General features: G+C 43.0%; 1 protein-coding gene across 2 annotated transcripts in view; it reads left to right on the top strand.

The window, feature by feature from the left end:
• Nucleotides 1-6,773: 6,773 nt before the first annotated feature.
• jph3b (junctophilin 3b) overlaps nucleotides 6,774-19,790 on the top strand; it is a 32,521-nt gene continuing 19,504 nt past the window's right edge. The window contains exons 1-4 of one of the 2 annotated variants that reach the window (XM_028408282.1): nucleotides 6,774-7,155; nucleotides 16,697-16,879; nucleotides 16,934-17,183; nucleotides 18,959-19,328. In XM_028408282.1, the coding sequence (XP_028264083.1) occupies nucleotides 6,774-7,155; nucleotides 16,697-16,879; nucleotides 16,934-17,183; nucleotides 18,959-19,328 (1,185 nt within the window). Of the gene's footprint in view, nucleotides 7,156-16,696; nucleotides 17,184-18,958; nucleotides 19,329-19,790 lie in introns of those variants that run through there. The other variant, XM_028408281.1, reaches the window with a different exon arrangement.

Genomic DNA, 19,790 nt, shown 5'->3' with positions numbered 1-19,790 from the left:
GACTTTTATCTATATTCTATCTATAGCTATATATATAATAATGATGTGAGCTATAATTTAAGATAGGCCTGGTTATTACCTGGTGACTCAACAATGTGGCAATGGTTTGCTACTTTTGCCTTGCTTTCATTGTAGTGACTGTATTTGCATTTGAAGTTACAAATGCAGTAAATGAGGTGTTAGCATTTCATCTATCATTAACATACTGTCACTGTCACTCAAACTGTGTTCCTTAAAGCTCAGGTGCCAGTTGTCTTAGGCTGATTGTGTTTTTGATATCTCTGTTGCATCGAGCAGTGTCCATGCTGGATCATGTGTTTATGTATTGATGAAGATAAGATAAAACTTTATTAATCCCGAAGGAAATTCTTGTGCCAGAGGTATCATGTTACATTACATGCAGTTAAGTACAGAGTATCAGAGTATAAGTGTCACTATAATCCAAAAAATAAGATTACAGTACGCAGTATGAGCACAATATATGATACATGGATACAATATGGAGATGTAAGGTGCTAAGTAAACATAAATATAGACAAGTGGATGGAATGACAGTGATGCCTGACATGATTATCTAGCGCTTCTCCCTACAGAAAGGGGAGGAGTTATACAGTCTGATGGCCACTGGCAGGAAGGACCTCCTGTGGCGTTCTGTGCTGCTCCTCGTAGTCTCAGTCTACCACTGAATGTGCTCCTGCAGTAGTGCAGCAGTGTGTCGTGCAGGGGGTGAGAGGTGTTGTTACGAATACTGAGGAGTTTCCTCAGTATCCTCCTCTCCGTCACCTCCACCACAGACTCCAGCTCCACTCCCAATACCGAGCCAGCCTTCCTGATGAGCTTGTTGAGTCTGTTGGTGTCGGCCGTCTTCATCCTGCTGCCCCAGCACACTACAGCGTAGAAGATGACGCTGGAGACCACCGAGTGGTAAAACATCTGCAGCATGGTCTGGCAGACGTTAAAGGATTTGAGTCTCCTCAGTAGATACAGGCGACTCTGTCCCTTCCTGTATATTGCCTCTGCGTTTGTGGACCAGTCCAGTTTGTGGTCAATGTGGACACCCAGGTATTTGTAGCTGTCCACAATGTCCACGTTGGTACCCTTGATGCTGACCGGGTTAGGGAGTGTCTGGTGCTTCCTGAAGTCCACCACCAGCTCTCTTGTCTTTGTGACATTCAGCTGCAGGTGGTTCTGTCCGCACCACTCCACAAAGCTGTCCACCACACTCATATACTCCGCCTCCCGACCTCTGCTGGTACAGCCCACAATGGCAGAGTCATCCGAGAACTTCTGCAGGTGGCAGGACTGTGAGCAGTGTCTGAAGTCCGATGTATAGAGTGTGAACAGGAATGGAGACAGTACCGTGCCCTGGGGTGCCCCCGTGCTGCTCACTATCGTGTCCGAGACGGTGTTCCTCAGCCTCACAAATTGTGGTCGACCTGTAAGATAGTTAGTGATCCAGGTGACCAGTGGGGTCTCTACCTGCATGTCCAGGAGCTTCCTATTCAAAAGGGCAGGCTGCACGGTGTTAAACGCACTGGAAAAATCAAAGAACATGATTCTAACAGTGTTACCTGCCTCCTCCAAGTAGGTGTGTGCTCTGTGCAGCAGGTAGATGATGGCGTCCTCCACTCCAATACGGGGCTGGTAAGCAAACTGCAGGGGGTCCAGCGATGGTTCCACAACAGCACGCAGGTGTTTCAGGACCAGCCTCTCCAGAGACTTCATCACATGTGAAGTCAGAGCAACTGGTCTGTAGTCGCTGTGTGTGCTTGGATGTTTGGTCTTGGGCACAGGAACAAGGCATGTTGTCTTCCACAGGGCAGGGACAGTCATCAGGCTCAGACTCAGGGAGAAGATGTGCTGGAAGACCCCACACAGCTGTGTGGCGCAGTCCCTGAGTACTCTGGGGCTGAGTCCGTCCGGTCCTGCAGCTTTTCCCGGTCGTGCTAGGAATTGTTCCCCCTGGTGGATATGTTAGTTAGTGCAGCTGGCCACACAGGTGGAGAGCAGTGTTAGAAGCTCCATGACTGCTTTTGCAACATTGAAATATGTAGGAGAGGATGAAGAATTACAAGTTGGAATATCAAGGTGAATTTTTTTTTGTGTGGTCTTTTTCACCATCGATTTCTGTCTGCTAAACCTTTCTTTAAAAATATGATGGCTTGGTGTGCCCCCTGCAGATAGCATGTAGCAACACATTTGCTTTGTCTGACTTTTATTCCTCAAGCAGGAGGAGGACTAGAAGAGGGGAAAGAGAGGGGAAGGTGAGCTGAGCTAAACAACAGCATTAAGGAAACATCAAAAAAGGAGGGATGTGAGGAGGAGGTAGTGACAGTGTTTGTGGAAGATGGGATGAGAAGACAGCAGCAACAGCAGGGAAGGGGAGAGGAAAAGGAGCCATGGATGGAGGGAAGGAGGAGGAGGAGACGAGTGCACAATGTGTCAGGGAAGACATCAGTCACTGTGCGAGCACCAGCCTATCCCTCGGTGACCTATTTTATCCTCCATCAGCATGCTGAACGAGGGATGAGAAAAAGCTGATGAATAATAGAAGAGATGGATGAGAATGAGGCTGCCTTCCTCTCCCCTTTTTTTCTTTCCTCACAACCCCCTTTTTATAATTTTATCTGCGGGACAAAAAAAGATTTTATAAATAACTTAAGAGATTTTTTTGGGTTTGCTGCTAATGCGGGGGCACGCAGCGTGTGACCGTCAGAGGTACGTCAGCTGTGCGTGAAAGAAGAAACTTAGTGCAAGGGAAATACTAGAATATGGGAAAAGAGTATTTCTAGATTTTTGAGAACATTAAATCATAAAAAAAACATTTGCGATCAGACAAAAGCTCAAAGTTTTCAGAAGTAATACTGATGAAGTAAGCATGTGTTTTTAAGTTGGCAGGATAATATCGTTTTGAGTCCAAGACACACTGATGTAATTATTGACCACTAAGAGGAGCGCTCTCATTGATTGATTGCTTAGGGATGTCACACACTGTGCAAATGGAACAGATAGTGAATAACACAGTGAGCTACTGCCTCACGCAGAAAAGAAGCTTTCTTTTTTCTACTTTCGTTGTTGCATCCATTTTGTCCTGGAGTGTATGAGAGATTATTGATAAAGCCATATTTCACAACTCTCTTATACCATTCTATATGTGGTGGAGTCAGTGTCCGCCTTACTGTTGTTGTGTTATGCTAACATGCAGGACCAAGTAAGACCAAATATCTATCTATCGATCTATCAGCATCCTCATAGAGATATCTATTTAAGGAGAGATAGGACATTATGGACTGTACACACTGGTCAGTATTTGTGTAACCTTACTTAACTTTAAGTATATGTAATCTTATTCTAGCTTTCTCTGGTTTTTACAACATGTGACATAATGATGCAGTAACATTATCCGCAATTGAGTCAGTGGCTTCTTAGCTCTAATTGATTCACCTCAGATGATGTAAAGGATTTGCGAGAGCAGACATTTGTGTTGCAAACTTCACTTAATCCTAATCCCATTGTTGTGGTCAGGAAATCGCTCTAACCCTGTCTCCCTCCTCCACCCTCTCATTCACCTGCTCACTTCCTCTCTGTTTACCTCTTCTTCTCCTCCCCCCTCTCTTTACTACCAATGAGTTTAGAGGCCTAAACCTTAATCCACAGCCTCACAGTGATTTTATTATTGTAATCTGGGCGGGAATTGGCTTAGCTTTCCCAGACTCTGGCAGCCAGAAGGACAGCAAGGACAACAACGGCAACAGGACAGCTGCAGGGGGGAACTGAATGGGAAAAGGAGGACATAGAAAGACCTGTTAAGGAGACAGTAATCACGTGCAGGCTTCAAGGAGAAATCGGCAAGATTCTGTGACATATGCATCTTCACCTCATGAGCTGCCTGTGTTCCATTTAAAGTGGTTTGCCACTGTGTTATGTAACAAGTGATACAACAGCACAGATAAATGGAGCAAAGCCCCAGCTGTTGTAGATTTACAATCTACAGCCAAGAACACCTGCAAACTCATTCGAAGCTGCAGCTGTGTGATCAAACATGTCATCAGAACAGCCTTATTCTATGAATATTTTGTCTTTCAGCTCTTGCCAGTAAGTGAAAGCTGGGCCGTTTTTGTTTGTGGTTTGAGCTCTTGCTTTATGGCTCTCCTTTTATCTTTTCTTGATCTCCTCAGACATCTCCTTTTACTTAATTTTGTTTATTTTGCTGCTTCAGCCATGACAAAGTTCAAAAACTTTGCTTCCAACTCTGAAAAATAGGGTAGGGGAGGCAGCCGGATGTGATGTATGTTGTAAAGATGGAGAATTTTATAGTCCTTAAGCTCCTACCTGAACAGGTGATGTCTGACTGCTGTCAGCTGTAATCAGACAGACACACAGAGATTTAGTATTACATCTCATGGATTGGTGTCTGGAATTGGGATTTTTGGAGTCGAACCTAAGCACCATATTTACTTGGGTCTCCATCAATAGTATATCGGATGAATGGTTCTATAGAAAACACAGACTTACAGACTGATAAATTTGTATAGAGAGATTAGTCAGAGATCAATCTCAGCCTTCTACTCGATGACTTTGGACAGGTTTGGATTTGTAAAATGTTTGGATTAGACTATGTTGCTATATTGTCTTGAAACTGAAGGATTTTTTTTCTTTCTAGGGGACTTTTATGTGCTAGTTGTACCATGTAGCTTTGATAGCACTGCAATCCTTGTATGCTTCCTACTTTTTTCCAGCAGAGTATCAGCCCCGCTACTTAAGCCCTGCCTAAATCAAGGTCAGCTGTATGTTGGTCCACATTTATATAGGACTTCTTATTATCTGAGGTACTCAGTGCATTTACTCTACTTTGCATTTAACCTTAACCACATGCACATTCGCACACAAGTTGTGCAACCACGAGTATGGGTTGGCCATGTGATCCGTATGCAAACAGCTAATGACCTGTGACAGCACTCAAAGGCAGCTATTTCTTACATTAAGCCCTTAATATAATTATACCAGGTCATTTGAAACATACTTCCTGCACTGTTTGAGGGGAAAATTGTATATAGAGGCTAAAACTGTTTTTTGTAACATGGTTGTAATTTATATGGTTGACTGTCTTTTTGGTGTCACCCTCAAGTGGCTGTTGGAGGAATTGCAGTTTCTGAGACTTTGATTTTACTGCATCCGTAAACACATCAGGATGAGAAGCTACAGGTGAAGTTGGGGAAAAAAGATTGTTGTCTTTGCGTGTGTCTCTTTAAGAGCTGGAGCATGCTATTGAGCAGTGGAGGAGCGGGGGGTTGGTTGGCTGCAGTGGAACAGTCCTCTCTAATGTGCAGCTTTTCTGAGTGAGAGAGAGAGAGAGAGATACAGAGATCCAACCGTGAGAGAAAAGATTGTAAGACCAAGACAGCAGGCATGCAGGCGGGCTGTGCGTCAGCCGGTGCTCCATAGGGAAACATGAAGATGAGCAGGTGATGCTGAAGAGGACACAGCACATCATAACAGGATCATATAGATGGATGTTATTTCATCAAGCAGGCAACCTGAAGGCAACCCACGCAGAGGATAAACCACTTATGGACGCAGTGGATTAAAGACCTACGGACAGACTGAGAGAGACAAAGAGAGAGAGAGTGGGGGGGGGGATAGAAAAGGAAAAATTAATCAATTCAGTTGTTTATTTCATTGTCTGTGTACGCGCACTTTTTGTCAGAAAGAGTGTGTGTTTGTGTGCCTGCATATAGTGTGCGTGCAAAAGGTAGGAGACTGCATTGCTGTTCTTCAGCACCACAGGACAGAAAGAGGCAGCCTAGCAGATTACCTTCAGTGTTTTTTCACATTTCTTTCTGTTTTTCCCTCTCTCGATGCATGTGTGTGTCTTCTTGCTGTGCAGCAGAGCACAGCATGAGTGTGTGTGAAGGCTGAGAACAAGAAGATGGTGAAGCCTGAAGTGAACCACAGTCTGACTTTTTTTTTGTCTGATCACAAGGAGTAGACTTCAATTAAAAACAGTTTCTGAGTAGGAGAGTTTTTTCCTTTTTGTTTTTTTTTGTTTTCGTCAGGCACCATGTTACCTCTCCACTTGGGGCCTTGGTGCTGATCAGGGTGGCGTCTATGCTGGTGGCTTGGAGGTTTGAAGGGCTGCCACCTGGGAAACTTCTCAGCTCTGTACCCCAGAGAGGTAAAGGCATCATCAGGTAGGAGGTGGCAGAACGAGTGGGCCCCCGAGTGAAAAGCGAGGAGAGAGTAGAGAGAGGAGAGAGCTCAGCGTTTGTGTCGTAGACTGTGTAGGCAGGCCGATGGAGCCACCTGATGGTTTAAACTGCTGCTGAGAAACAATAATGGCAAGTCCAGGCCCACTCTCTATCTATCTCGCCTGCACGGGCCTCAGAAAAGCTCTGAAGTGCTAGCTAAAGCTATAAGGAACCAACCAAGAGGATGGTGTGAGCAGCTACCTTTCCCACCTTGCCAGGAGACCCCTGACACAGCCGTGAGGGGCCACATCTATTGTTCACCTCCTTCCTGCCTCCTTTTTTTGGCCGGTTCAAAACAGGTGGTGGCATTTCTTAGTTTGGGTGGGAGTTCTCTCCCTCTCCCCCTTACTCTCTCCTCTTCCTCCTCCTCCTCTTCCTCACCCCAGGCCTCTCCATCCTCCAGGTTCCACGTTGTTGATTGGTTCTAGCAGCAACCTGTCCTTCTTTTTTCTCCCGTCGTTTTCTTTTTCTTTTCTTTTTCTTTTTGTCGAGGCTTCAGGGGAATTGCCAAGACCTGTTTCATGCATGTCCACTGGCGGCAGGTTCAACTTTGACGATGGGGGGTCATACTGCGGTGGGTGGGAGGAGGGTAAGGCGCATGGCCACGGGATATGCACAGGACCCAAAGGCCAGGGCGAGTACTGCGGGTCCTGGGCCCACGGCTTCGAACTGCTGGGCGTCTACACATGGCCCAGTGGGAACACCTACCAGGGCACCTGGGCTCAGGGGAAGAGACACGGTGTGGGCATTGAAAATAAAGGCCGCTGGGTGTACAAGGGCGAGTGGACGCATGGCTTTAAAGGACGATACGGTGTGCGGGAGAGCACTGGGACAAGCGGGAAGTACGAGGGCACGTGGAACAACGGGTTGCAGGACGGATATGGAACAGAAACGTACTCGGACGGAGGTAAGAGCCGCACGGGCAGATGCGTTGTGGGTGTTTTGGGGATTGGTTTGTGTGTGACAGAAGGCATGTGAGGATGTGTGAACCAATTGAGTGATATTTGACTGTGGAAAAAAAGGAGGGTTGATAGGCTGATGACAGATGTACAGTAGGAGGAGTTTTTCGAGAGGTCTTCTTAGGTCACCCTTTCTTCTGCTGATCCTTGTTAGCACACACACATTCATGCAGCGACAGGAGGTTTTATCAAGACAACCTTTGAAAATTATTCTCCTTTTCTCTCTCTCTGTCTTTCTCCTCCTCTGGTTCTTTGCCAACATTCAACCCTTTACTTCAGCAGCATAAGGACACGTTGTGTGTTAGGAGGCCTTCAATTTAGGCCATGCAGTCTTAAGGGATGAGTTAAAGGTCGGAGGGACAGAGGAGGACAGCAACTCCTAAGTAACAAGTCCTTAAAAGTGTTTTAGGGAGCAGCTTGGTGTTGGAGACATAAAAATGATTTCACATCTACTGTGACCCTCCTTACACCAGGGTGAACTTTCAGATACTTTTTAACTCTAAATGAGATCTAGTGAATCATGGTCTTTGGTACTCCATGTAAAGCTGGTGGTTTACCATTGATTGTGAATGGGAATGACTATTTTGTTATTGTGTGCAAGTCACTTTGGGTTAATACATTAGTTTATGTTGTGATATTATCATGCATCACTAAAACACAGTGGTCATACACATACTAGTCGTTGTGTCACTTGTTTAAGGTTGCTAGGCAACAGCAGCAGTGGAAGATGCAAACAGGAAATGCTCATGCTGCCATGCTAAAAGTCACCAACGTGGCTACAAACACAGTCAAAGTATCTAATTATCTCATATATATATATATATATATATATATATATATATATATATATATATATATATATATATATATATATATCTTATATCACAGTATCTTATTGTGGAAACTCTCACATTAATCAACTTGTAATAATAATAAATATCATCATCATCATCATCATCATAAATAACAATAGGATCTGACAAATATGTTGCCAGAGTTGCCAGAGTTTATATACATACATATGAGCATACACAGGCAAAAAACGCATGGTGTGTGCACAGAGCTGACAGTAGCATACATGCAGCTAAAGCCTGGTTACATAACTCTACAACTAATCAGGCCGTTTTACAACGCCTCCACCACACACACACACAGTCCAGAGCAGCCCAATAAAATCCGCCGACCAGACTCATTTAAGGGGTTGATTCAGGACAGAGGAGAAGAAGCCCGCTTGATAGATAACCAGACAGATGGGATGGACGGAGGGACGGATGGAGGGACAAATAGAGGGAGGGAGGCATAGATGGATCAACAGATGTACAGACTGATGGATGAACACTTCAGATAAACGACTAACAGATAATGGAAAGATGGCTCACTGGATGGATGATTTTAATGATTATTATGAGAAATACTTTCTAATCAGGAGATTGTTACAGAAAGCCAAAAATGGATCTCCCAGAGAGGGATGTGTTGGAGAGTCACTGTAGCTCTGAGATGTATTTGAACCCACATACAGTGTAAATGCAGCAGAGATTGCCCTAGTTATGAGTGTTTATCTAGCTCCAACAGTACACAGTGTCCTTATTATAACAGCATGCATCTGGCCTTTATATAGATCGAGGCGGTAATGTAAAGGTTTGTAGAACTAAACTCTGTTAATAGAGAGAGTAACCTACAGAGCTGGGACAGAGTATAAAATGAGAAAAGGATTGTGTGCATTTGGATAACTTTGTTCAGTCTGTTTTTAACACTGTTATCAGTCAGCTTGACTTTATACTTTCTCGAAGCTGTGGCTAATAATACTCAAGAGCAAAGTTGGGAGAAGAACTAAGAAGCAGCATTGATGAAAACATACAGCAGCTAACAGCCTACACTTTGAAGTGGGCACACTCTTTTGCACTGTGTGACAAATGTAATTTGTATCACATTGTTTTGATTATCAACAATCCTCTCATGAATATATTTTCCCAATTTAGCTGGCAAGCCCTTTGATATTTTCCAGTAGTTATTTGCTGTGCAGCTGCCATGATGTTTCATCACACATCTTAGCTCTGTTTTATAATCCATACATTTCATCTGGTTTTCTATCTGGTTCTTTAGTATGTGGATGTTTGAATTCCACTCTGGATGGCAGCAACTTTTGTCTACTGCTGACATAAAAGGGGCTAAACAAAGAGCTAAAGGTAATCTGAGGATCAATCGCTGTTATATTATTATATCATATTAGGGAATAAACATGGTATCGGATTGGTGGATAGAGTGGTGCACTTGCTGATACTGATACCTGCATCTTTGGCAGTATAAAATGTATTTTTTGATATAATACTCCAGGTTGGTGTAGGATCTATCATGGTAGCCAAAAAAGTGGCCTATCGGTATATATTTGCTGCAGATGAGAGAAATGTGCCTATGAACTTTCCCCAAATAGTTTCTATTGCTGATACCATAAACAGAATACCATAATACATACCATAAATGGAAACTAAAGTGAAGTGATGTGCTCACAAGGAAACCTCGTCCTCCTGAATGTCCACGATCTTTGTCTGTGGCCCTTACTACTACTACGATTTCAGACCATTATTACTTACTGAGGCAGTTTGGCTGTGATGTTAATATGTTGAAATAGCTTTGGCATAAACTTTGCTACAAAGAGGTCGTAGTTCTTTAAGAGGTTTTTCTGATATGGCTGAACACAGGTTTACTCTCAGTCTACCTTTGAATCCTCGGGGCTCTGTCATGTCCAAAACAATATTAGTCAGGAGGCAAAGCATCCAAAGATGCTCTGCTGCCTACATACTTTTGAAACACACTGTGCACTTAGAGTCAGCTACATTTCCCCTCCAACTACGCCTGATGCCACATTTTTAGGAAACACTCCTCCTCCGTCTTCACCACTGCTGTTTGGCTTTTCTACTCGTTCTTCTCCCACGTTAGCCAGCATCCCTCACTTCTCTCCTCTCCTCTCGTCCCACCTCTCTCCATCTTCCCTCGCTGCACTGCATTTCCACTGAGCCACTCTGTACAGTAGGGTCTCCATAGCAACGCTTGCCGACATGCAGCAGGTCACCGTGTCACAAGGGACTCAGTTCCTCGCTGCTATTGGCTGCTCAGCCGGCTGTACGGGGCTCTGATTGGCTGGCTTGGCCTTCCGGGCTAATGGTGTTTACTGAGATGAAGCTAAGCTGACTGATTACCAACCACACACAGAGAGGGAGAAAGGGAGGGGGAGCGAAGCAGGAAAATGAGAAAAGAGCAATAGAGAGTCAGTAATCACTTTAGTGAGAAATGAAGTGAGTCACAAAGAGATTACAACTGGTACAGATTACTGTTGTGCCTGACTCAAGATCCTCTGTTCCAACCTGTGTGACAAAGTTGTCAAGCCTGTGGCGGCACACAGCTGTGTGAAACATACCAATATTATTATCATCCTATAGTGAAGGCCACTATAAGTGCTGTAATTATTTCAGCTCTGACCACATTATGTAAGCTGACAAAACAGATTCACTGCTCATGTTTAACTGCACCCAAGTGTGTGAATTATCTTCTGTAGCATCAAATTATCTCCTGTGCATCAAATTAAGTGCCTACCTTGGTTTGGTCGCTTAGTAATACATATGCATGTAGGACACTTGTCACAGATACAACAATTAAACTATTAAAGACAGAAATGTGTATTAGATAACAATACTGTTAAGTGGAGCTCAGCTCACCTTGGTGGGAAGTAGCAGTATGTAGTTGCATTTGAATGTAAGTGCATGTAATGGGGTGGGAGTGTCCATCACTTTGAAATAACTTTGTCAGTCTTAATACAAACTCAGGAGTGGTGTGCAAATACCCTGTTCTGTTTTTTGAAAACAGGTCTGAATGCTGCAGTATTTTCTGATTCCAGCTCAGGCTGGTGAACGTGTCTCACAATGACAAAGAGCAGAAAGCTACCGGTATACTTGAGCTGTCAGTGGATCCTCACTGGATCTGTGTAGTATGCTTGCTGCTTCTGGAGCTGAATGCCTTTGTTCTGTTCATGGTGATCCTGTTAAGCACTTTACCTTGTATGGAGAGGATGGTATTCCCTGGGTTGTTTTCACAGTGACTGTTTACTAGCTCCACCTTAGTCTTAGAGCAGGAAAAACATGGCAGGTCCTTCATGTTGCACACTGTGGCTTTTGACAGTTAAGGGTGTTTTGAGTAGTTTTTAACAATGAACAAGAACAGCTTAGAGAGAGTACTTCAGTCATTAAGACTGGAGTTATTGTCAGCTGTTGTGATAGAGATGAGTAACAACAGGGAACACAGTTCAACAAAGAAATGCTAAATGAGGCTACTAGTGTTCCATAAAATGGCTGGGGCTATTTTCCCCCATGTTTTTATGTGTTTTCTGCCAAAACAGTTAAACAATATGCAGAAGTAGAGACAGAAGAGCAGGAAAAAGTCAAGAAAACGTTGTTTGGTATGCAGCATAAAAAGGATTTTGAAAGAATATTTAAAATAAAAATAATTTTAATACCACTTTTTTAAAAACTACTTTTGTGCCACTTATAGATCAGACATACAGTACAGTGCAATAAATGTATGGTATGTATACACTTCATGGTCATGTCATCAAAGTTTCTACAATATCTGCTTCTGAGACACGATGTTTAGCTTGTTGACGTCTAGAGCTGAAATATGAAACCACACTGATCATAAATCAATGGACTCTCCCACATCAGCTGTTGATAGCATAAGCTAGGTGCAAGTGTGTGGTCATGCATCAGTCTAATCCACCAAGAACAATCAGTGAAGCTTCTCAATGCTAGCTAGGAAATGTGAATGTAAACACTACAGGTTAGAAGATGCAATGCATGCAAAAATGTATGCACAACAAACAAACAACAAAAGTGTATCAATGAGGCAGGAGGAATGAGGTGCACTTAGCGTCTTCTAACCTGTAGTGTTTACATCAACATGGTGGACATATGTGGTCATTTTCAGATATTCAGGCCAGCTGTGGTGGCATTTTTTTGATACAATTTCTGAGCAGATAAATAATCCTCAAATGGAAATCTGAAAGTCTCAGACAGGAGGGAAAAAAGGGCCCAAGCAAAATCTCTTAAACGGATAATGGTCCCACACAGAGATTTACGCAGGCAGAGGTTTAGCTTCATACTGACTTCCCTTGCTTTCAGTTTTCAGTGATTTAACTCATAGTTCAACTTTAGCATATCTGCAACATGTCTGGTTTGCTGTTTACCTGCCTGCTTGTCATATTGTCTACCTGTCTCTGGTAACTATCTGTGTTTCCTTCTGCCTCTGCAGTAGTTGCTTCTCTCTCTCTCTCTCTCTGGGTTTTTTAACCTCTGGGCTGTCCTAACAAATGACTTTCTTTGAAATTGAAAGTTGCACTCTGCTTTGTGTGTGTGTGTGTGTTTTTTTATTCAAGGCCATTGCTAATACGCACCTTTTCTACTATCACAACAACCCCACTTCAGGCTCTAGCTTATGTAATGGGAATGGTTTGATGTTTGTGGTGAGGATTAGCAGTGCTGACTGACTGAAACATGAAAACTCTAAATATCTATCTTGGAAGTCTGCCCTGCACCCCTGCTGATGCAGTACAAATTGGACAGAATAATGATAAAGTTTGCCCTGGAAGGACTCCGGATGGTGTAGAGTCTCAGGGTACTGATTAATTGAATTAATAAAAACATTAATGGGAAGACAGGAGTTCTATATATATATATATATAATTTAATTTTACATTGCAGAATAATCCTCATTTTTAAGTACATAATCCAGTGATTTCATCTTAAATGTGGAAAGGTGATGGCGCCTTTTATGGAAAATCTTAAAGTTCCACCTCTTTCCACTAGATTTGTTTACATAAAATATGTACTGCAGTTGGGGCAACAATAACATCAGTTTTGCATCATAACATAATATAATTTAAAAAAAATAATTTTGTGAAACAAAAATAGATTTTAATGTTTTGTGTGAAGCCCAAGGCGTAATCATATGAGGTGTTTTTTATTCCACTAATATTATTATTGTACAGTTTGATTGACAGGTGGGTGTCATCTTAGAGCACAAGGTTGACTTTCTTGTAAATTGATCTTTAGTGTGTTTTTTATATAATTTATCATTTAATTATTTGTTTCTTCTTCTTGTTTGGACATGAAGTCCCATGTTGGTCATTCATGTCTAATGTCGATGAAGATTCTCAGTCATCTAGGTCATATTCATAGAGAAGATTGAAGCAAGGCGTCTAGACTTGTAGAGTTTTCTTGAAGACATTTCTCATCCAAGCAGCTTCATCAGTTCTTACTGTTTGGTGGGAAACATGGTTTATATGTGGTTGCAGACCTCAGTGAGTGGGTCTGGGTAAAACTTACAAACAGTAGCTCTAAATGTTTCCATAAATACCTGTGATGATCTGGCTGACTGTGTGTCTAACGACTGGCTAACGACTATGAAACTGCCGGAGGGGGACTGGTTGACAGCCCTTTGTTCTTACTGTGAGTATGTGCAAACTTCCTGGGAATGGATGGAAGCTGCATTGTATGTGGTGGAAAGATGATGTCTGAGACCACCACCTCTGTTAACGGAAGGTTTTTCCAGCTTAACATAGATGACTTCCTGGACTCCTCTTTCAAACCACCTTTCCTCTCTCTCTATGATTTGGACATTGTTGTCCTCAAAGGAGTGTCCCTTTTCTTTGAGGTGTCTTTCTTGTGTAATGTCTTCCCCATGTCTCCCTCATATATCAGAGCAGGTGCTAACACAGCAACACATTTATAATTTATAAAATAACCAATTTTAAATACTTCCCCCGGTCACCCTGGGGTGCAGTTGCTTGTGCTGTACAATATGATTTAAATGACTCCTAAGTGTCTGGACTCTCTTGTCATCAGAATAAAATTAAATGAATAATGTTGTAAATTTACAGTACAGGTGTATTTAAAGATGGTGACATATCTTTCAGTGTTGTACCCCCAAGAATGAAATGCTGTCCTTAAAAGACAGATGGGTTTTAACCTAGAATGAGGGGTGCACATTTGTTGAAGAGACAATTATGAATTCAGCCTCAGGGTTGGCACGTGATCAAATTGCTGTGCCTCTGTGATGTTTCCACAGCTTTGATCTTGCCGCGTTAACTCTTTCCGTGCGACTAGCCTTCGCCTGAGTACAGGCCCATATGATTTGAGAGCGCTTCCTGTTGGCCTCCAGGCAGAATCAGTGAAATCATTTTGGCGTGTGAGCTACGAAGCGGATTCTCCTCACAACTATAGGCCTGGGGTTGAGGTCCTGACATATCTGAAACTCTGTTTTATTATATTCAGTACAGCTGTGCTACACAGTGAATGTATAGAGAAGCATAACTAAATAACAATAATAACTGTAAATAAGTCTGCTTGTAATAAAATCTGCCTGCTCTTCACTCTGTATTCTTCAGCACCACGGAGAGCAACAGGCAGACTTTGGAAAACCAGCCCAGTGCCCTACTAAATATATTTACTCCAGCATTACTGATGGAGGACTGTATTTGCATCCAAGAAATCATAAAAAAAGCAAAATCCCACACACTGTTTCACATATATTTATTCATTTACACACTCATTTGCCAGTCTCTTTGGTACAAATAGCTGTAACTGATGCATCCCTCAATAAATGCTGCCTTCTTGAAGGCTGGAGTGTCACGGCCTAATGTTGAACTGTGTTTTACTGAGCACCTTTTCGTCCAATTAAGTAATTTACATGAAGCAGACACATTTATTAAAACGTAACGACATATTGTTGTGAAAAAAACACACTTTAGTTAACAATTGCCGCTCAACATTGCATTTACTTTAGTCCCCAGGAACACACCCAGTAAGTGTGAAGTAGATTGGATTAAAGGTTGTGAAGAACAGACACCACTTGCAAACATTGATAGTTTTATTACTGAGTAATATGGTAGTCTATGGCTATGTTTCAAATCCATCTCTGCCATCAACTATTTACTTTTCACTTGACTAAATAACTACACCACAAGCTTCTCCATCCTGGGCTTGATATTTAAAAAAATAATTCAATAATATTATACCACAATAAGCTTGAGTGTGGACACATACGTAAAGCCTGCTTAGAATTTGCCTGTAGTATGAGGAGGTGCAGCTATACGGCAGTTTATTAGGCTGAATTTCATTCAAAACACCAACTTTCTGCAGATCTTTTCTCCATCGTCAGCACAAACTCTCACACAGAGTGTCTTCTGCTCCTGCTGCCCTCTGTTTCACTGTCCAACCGCATTCAGGCGGCTATTTAATGAAACAATACTCTGGCTGATGCACAGGTGTGTGCATGTGTGTGTGTGTGTGTGTGTTCTTTGATCTGTCTGTCATATGGCCGTACAGCTGTGTACTGACATGATTACAAAGGCCTGGCCAGCTGTGCCAGCCAGCTGTTTATGACACAGACTCTATTTGTGTATTTATGTGTGTGTGTGTGTGTGTACAGGTATGAGGAATAAAAGGCAGGTTATTGTTCTGATGGCAGCAGCAGGTTTAGATTTTAAAACCATATCTCACTGTAACTTGTAAAAGAGTGTGTGTATGTGTTTCTCAGAATACAATTGGCTTCATTCAGCTCTTCCCATTTCACTGACACTGGAGCCCACAAGGGAAATGTTGTGTGTGCATGTTTGCGATGGAGACGCAGAACGTGGTTGCAGTCCTTATATGGTCGTGTAGTTCAGTTAGAGTGAATGCGTTTGCAACAGGATGAATCAGAGTGCTGTTACATCAGAGGTACGGGCAGGCGGGATGGATCACTTGCCCTCCTATTGGAACACACACTTCCGTTTGAGTGTAAGAGAGAGGAATGACGGAAACACACATACGCACACTCAGATGGCCTACTTTTTGAGCAACACAGGGATGTGAGGACTGTTATGCAGCAGGGAATGCGGGTAGTGCAGAGGCATGGTGTGAATGAATGGGAGTGACGAGAAGAAGCCGCTCCCAGATACTTTACAATACAGTACACAAGAATGTCACAGTCAGGAAATATTACAAAATTGTGACTTCCTGGATCATTCAGAATTTTTTTAATAACTACTTCTTCACATAACACTAACTGCATTCAATAACAACTCACCAGAATTGGCAAATCAATTGTTGATTAGCTCCTTAGCACCCGTAGTTAACTGGGATAGGCTCCAGCCCCTCGTGACCCTGCACTGCAGGACGAAGTGGGTTACTAGAGAATGGATGTAATTGAAGTGGTTGAAAAACAATTTACCCCCCTGAACAGTTAATGGTTAATAGGGGAAATTATCAATAGAAACCAAGTGATGAACAGAACACCACAACACTCTGAATGACTAGCATCAGCCGACAAAGTGAACAAGAAGGATAATGGTTTTTGTGGTGAATTTGGTGCTAATATTTGAGAGGTATTTATGTCTGTACAGGCCCATGTGCAATATCCTGTTTATTCATTAGGCCTAATACATATTTGTTTCCTCTTTAGGAACTTTTCAGGGCCAGTGGGTTGGCGGTATGCGGCATGGCTACGGAGTGCGCCAGAGTGTTCCATATGGCATGGCGGCCGTCATCCGCTCCCCTCTCCGTACCTCCATAAACTCTCTCCGCTCTGGTTCAGAGCACAGCAATGGTACAGCACTGCTGGACCGGACCGGAGCGGTGATTCCTGGTCCTCCTCCTGGTCCTGGCACTCTGACAACCAGCGTCTCCATGTGCAGCACAGGCAGCAGCGGCAGCAGCCCCGCAGTGTCTCGTGGTGGCTTTGTGCTGACGGCGCACAGTGAGGCTGAGCTCCTGAAGGGGAAGAGAAAAGGGGGGTTGTTCCGGAGGTCCATCCTGTCTGGCCTCAAGCTGAGGAAGTCAGAGTCCAGAAGCTCTCTGGCATCCCAGAGGTCAAAACAGAGCTCATTCAGGAGTGAGGCTGGGATGAGTACCGTGTCCTCTGCTGCGTCTGATATCAACTCTACCATCAGGTAATGACAGGAGATCATGATGGAGGGGTTAGGCTGCAGGTCAAGTAGCAATAGTGTCATTGCTCTAAAACAGAATATCTGCAGGAACAACATTTATACATTACATTTATTCAAAATTCAGTGCCAGTTCAGAAAGTATCCAGTTCCTATTCTTTCACAAATGTATGATTATTCTCTAGCCAAGGCTAATCTAAGCCATAGTTTACCATTGTTATTTATATGCCACTTTGTTGTTAAATGGAAAAGTCCAGGTGCCTCTCTTCAACCCAGTTGAATTGGAAGACTGTATTTTCGAAGAACTGTGGTTGTGTCTTTGGGACATATTCTGTGGTGACAGGTGTTGTGACTTAATGAGATGACGTGCTTTTAAAAGAAACTGTCCTTTATTCCGAGGACGCAGATTCAAGGAAACATCATACCCCTGTTGTACCTATGTATCCTTAAACTGGATTGGCATGTTGTCTGAAGGTCAAAGGTCATGGTCAGCTGCCTGATGGGAAGTTTCCATCCCTTTTTTTTTCTTTGTGTCAACATCAGCACCCCTGGCTGGAGTGTGCCAAGTTAACAGTGTGGTACCGGAAATGCCAGATTTAGGTGGCTTATTTTTAAAAGTACGACAGTCAGTAGCTCCTAAACCTAAAAGTTGGCAAAGTATCTGACAGCAGCTTATCAGGTCTGATTAATTATTGGCAAGGTTGGTAAGGGCAGAGACTTCTAGTTTTTTCACTGTTAACTGATACACTGTTAACTGAACACATCCGAAAGATCTCCTGTGAGGATACAGGAAAATTAGATTTATGCAATGTTTAGCACTTCATGGACTTCAGGATGTTTTTGTTGCCAGTGAATAACGGAATCTATCGTTTTGTGCAGATCGATTTGTGACAGCCAGCATGAAAAGCTACAAGCTACAACACTGTTTTTTAGTACCTAACCTTAACTGGTTGCATTTTAATGCCTAAGCCCCAACTGCAAGTTGAAAACAAGATGGAAGCGACAGTTGCAACAATCATGAAGCACAAAAATTCAGCGACAGTGTCACAGGGTGGATGCGAACCCAGGACTCATGAGTGAAGGTCCACTGTGAGTTGGAGCTGTTCACAGCCCATCCTGAATCCTTTTTCCAACTTAAATATAATGAAATGTCACAAACAAACACAACGTTAGACAATTTGTGTCTGTGTGCACAAAACAACAGATTACGTATGTGACTGTTTCATGTAATGGTATGAGGCTGCGTTGGAAATGTGCACTGGCTGACCATGAGCAGAAAAGGATAAAGAAATCATGAATACAAATGCTACACTGTTAACACAGTGTCATTATGAAGTATGTCTGAAGTTTTCTGCTGTTTGATGTATTGCCTTCTGTCTTAGACCATGAATTTATCTGTCACATCTCGTAATAGGTATTTGCTGTGGAAATAACCTGTAAGAGAACCTGTAAGAGAACTTTTAAGGTTACTTTGTTCTTTACCAAACCAAACACTACCTTTGAAGACTTCTGCTTCTCTCATTGTCACACCTAAGAACAACCTGTAGCTGCCTGTAGTTCCTCACAGGACTGTGACTGGGTCACAGCAGTGTTGACTGGAGACAAGCCAAGTCTCACAAAAATCCAGCTGCCTCTCAAGGTGCCTGTTGACCTTCTATAAAGAGCACCAATGAATAAAAATGACTTGACTTGGTCCTTCCTCAAAATACAGCCTAAACAGTAGATATTAAATATAGGTGTAAACTGCATAAAGTATAATAAACTAACCTTCTCCTTTCCAGCCTCGGAGATGCAGACGCAGAGTTGGCTGTTGCTGATGATGATGTGGATGCCACGGCGACGGAGACCTACTGCGGGGAGTGGAAGAACGATAAGAGGACCGGGTTCGGTGTGAGCCGGCGGTCCGACGGCCTGCAGTATGAAGGTGAATGGCTCAGCAACAAACGCCACGGTTACGGCTGCACCACGTTTCCTGATGGCACAAAAGAGGAAGGGAAGTACAAGCAGAACATCCTGGTGAGCGGCAAGAGGAAGAACCTGATCCCCCTCAGGGCCAGTAAGATCAGGGAGAAGGTGGACCGGGCGGTGGAGGGAGCACAGAAGGCTGCAGACATTGCCCGGCAGAAAGCGGAGATCGCTCTGTCCAGGTAGGCAGAGAATCTGTTTTTTTATTCTTTTTTTTTGCTTTACCTTGGTTAATATAAAACACATAGAAAGCTGTCAATTAGAAAAAAGTGATGTTTTATGTTATGTTTATGTTATGTTATGAAGGTTAAAGCGAATTGACTTTTAAAGTCTCCAGCTGCTTTATCCTCTCTAGTTATAAGCGCAGTTTGAAATCAGAATGAAATGTAGACAGTATTCCAGCTGGTCAACACACGCACACAGATATGGAGACAGCAGTAAGGTGCTCCTTAGTTGTTACAGGGATGCTTTAGAAATCACACATCGGCCATTTCTGTGGACTGTGCAGTGACATTTGTCACTGACAGAAAACACCTTTTAGTAGAAACATGGCGACCACACATTCTGCTTCACACTTTCTCATATCCTCCACAGTATACCTGCCAGCTGTGAAGCAGCTCACACAAACCGCTGTTGAGGGAAGTGAGA

This window comes from Parambassis ranga, chromosome 6 (genome assembly GCF_900634625.1).
Source record: "Parambassis ranga chromosome 6, fParRan2.1, whole genome shotgun sequence".
NCBI classification, from domain to species: domain Eukaryota; kingdom Metazoa; phylum Chordata; class Actinopteri; family Ambassidae; genus Parambassis; species Parambassis ranga.
Note: the sequence above shows the minus strand (reverse complement) of the source record. Positions and strands in the feature narration are given on the sequence as shown.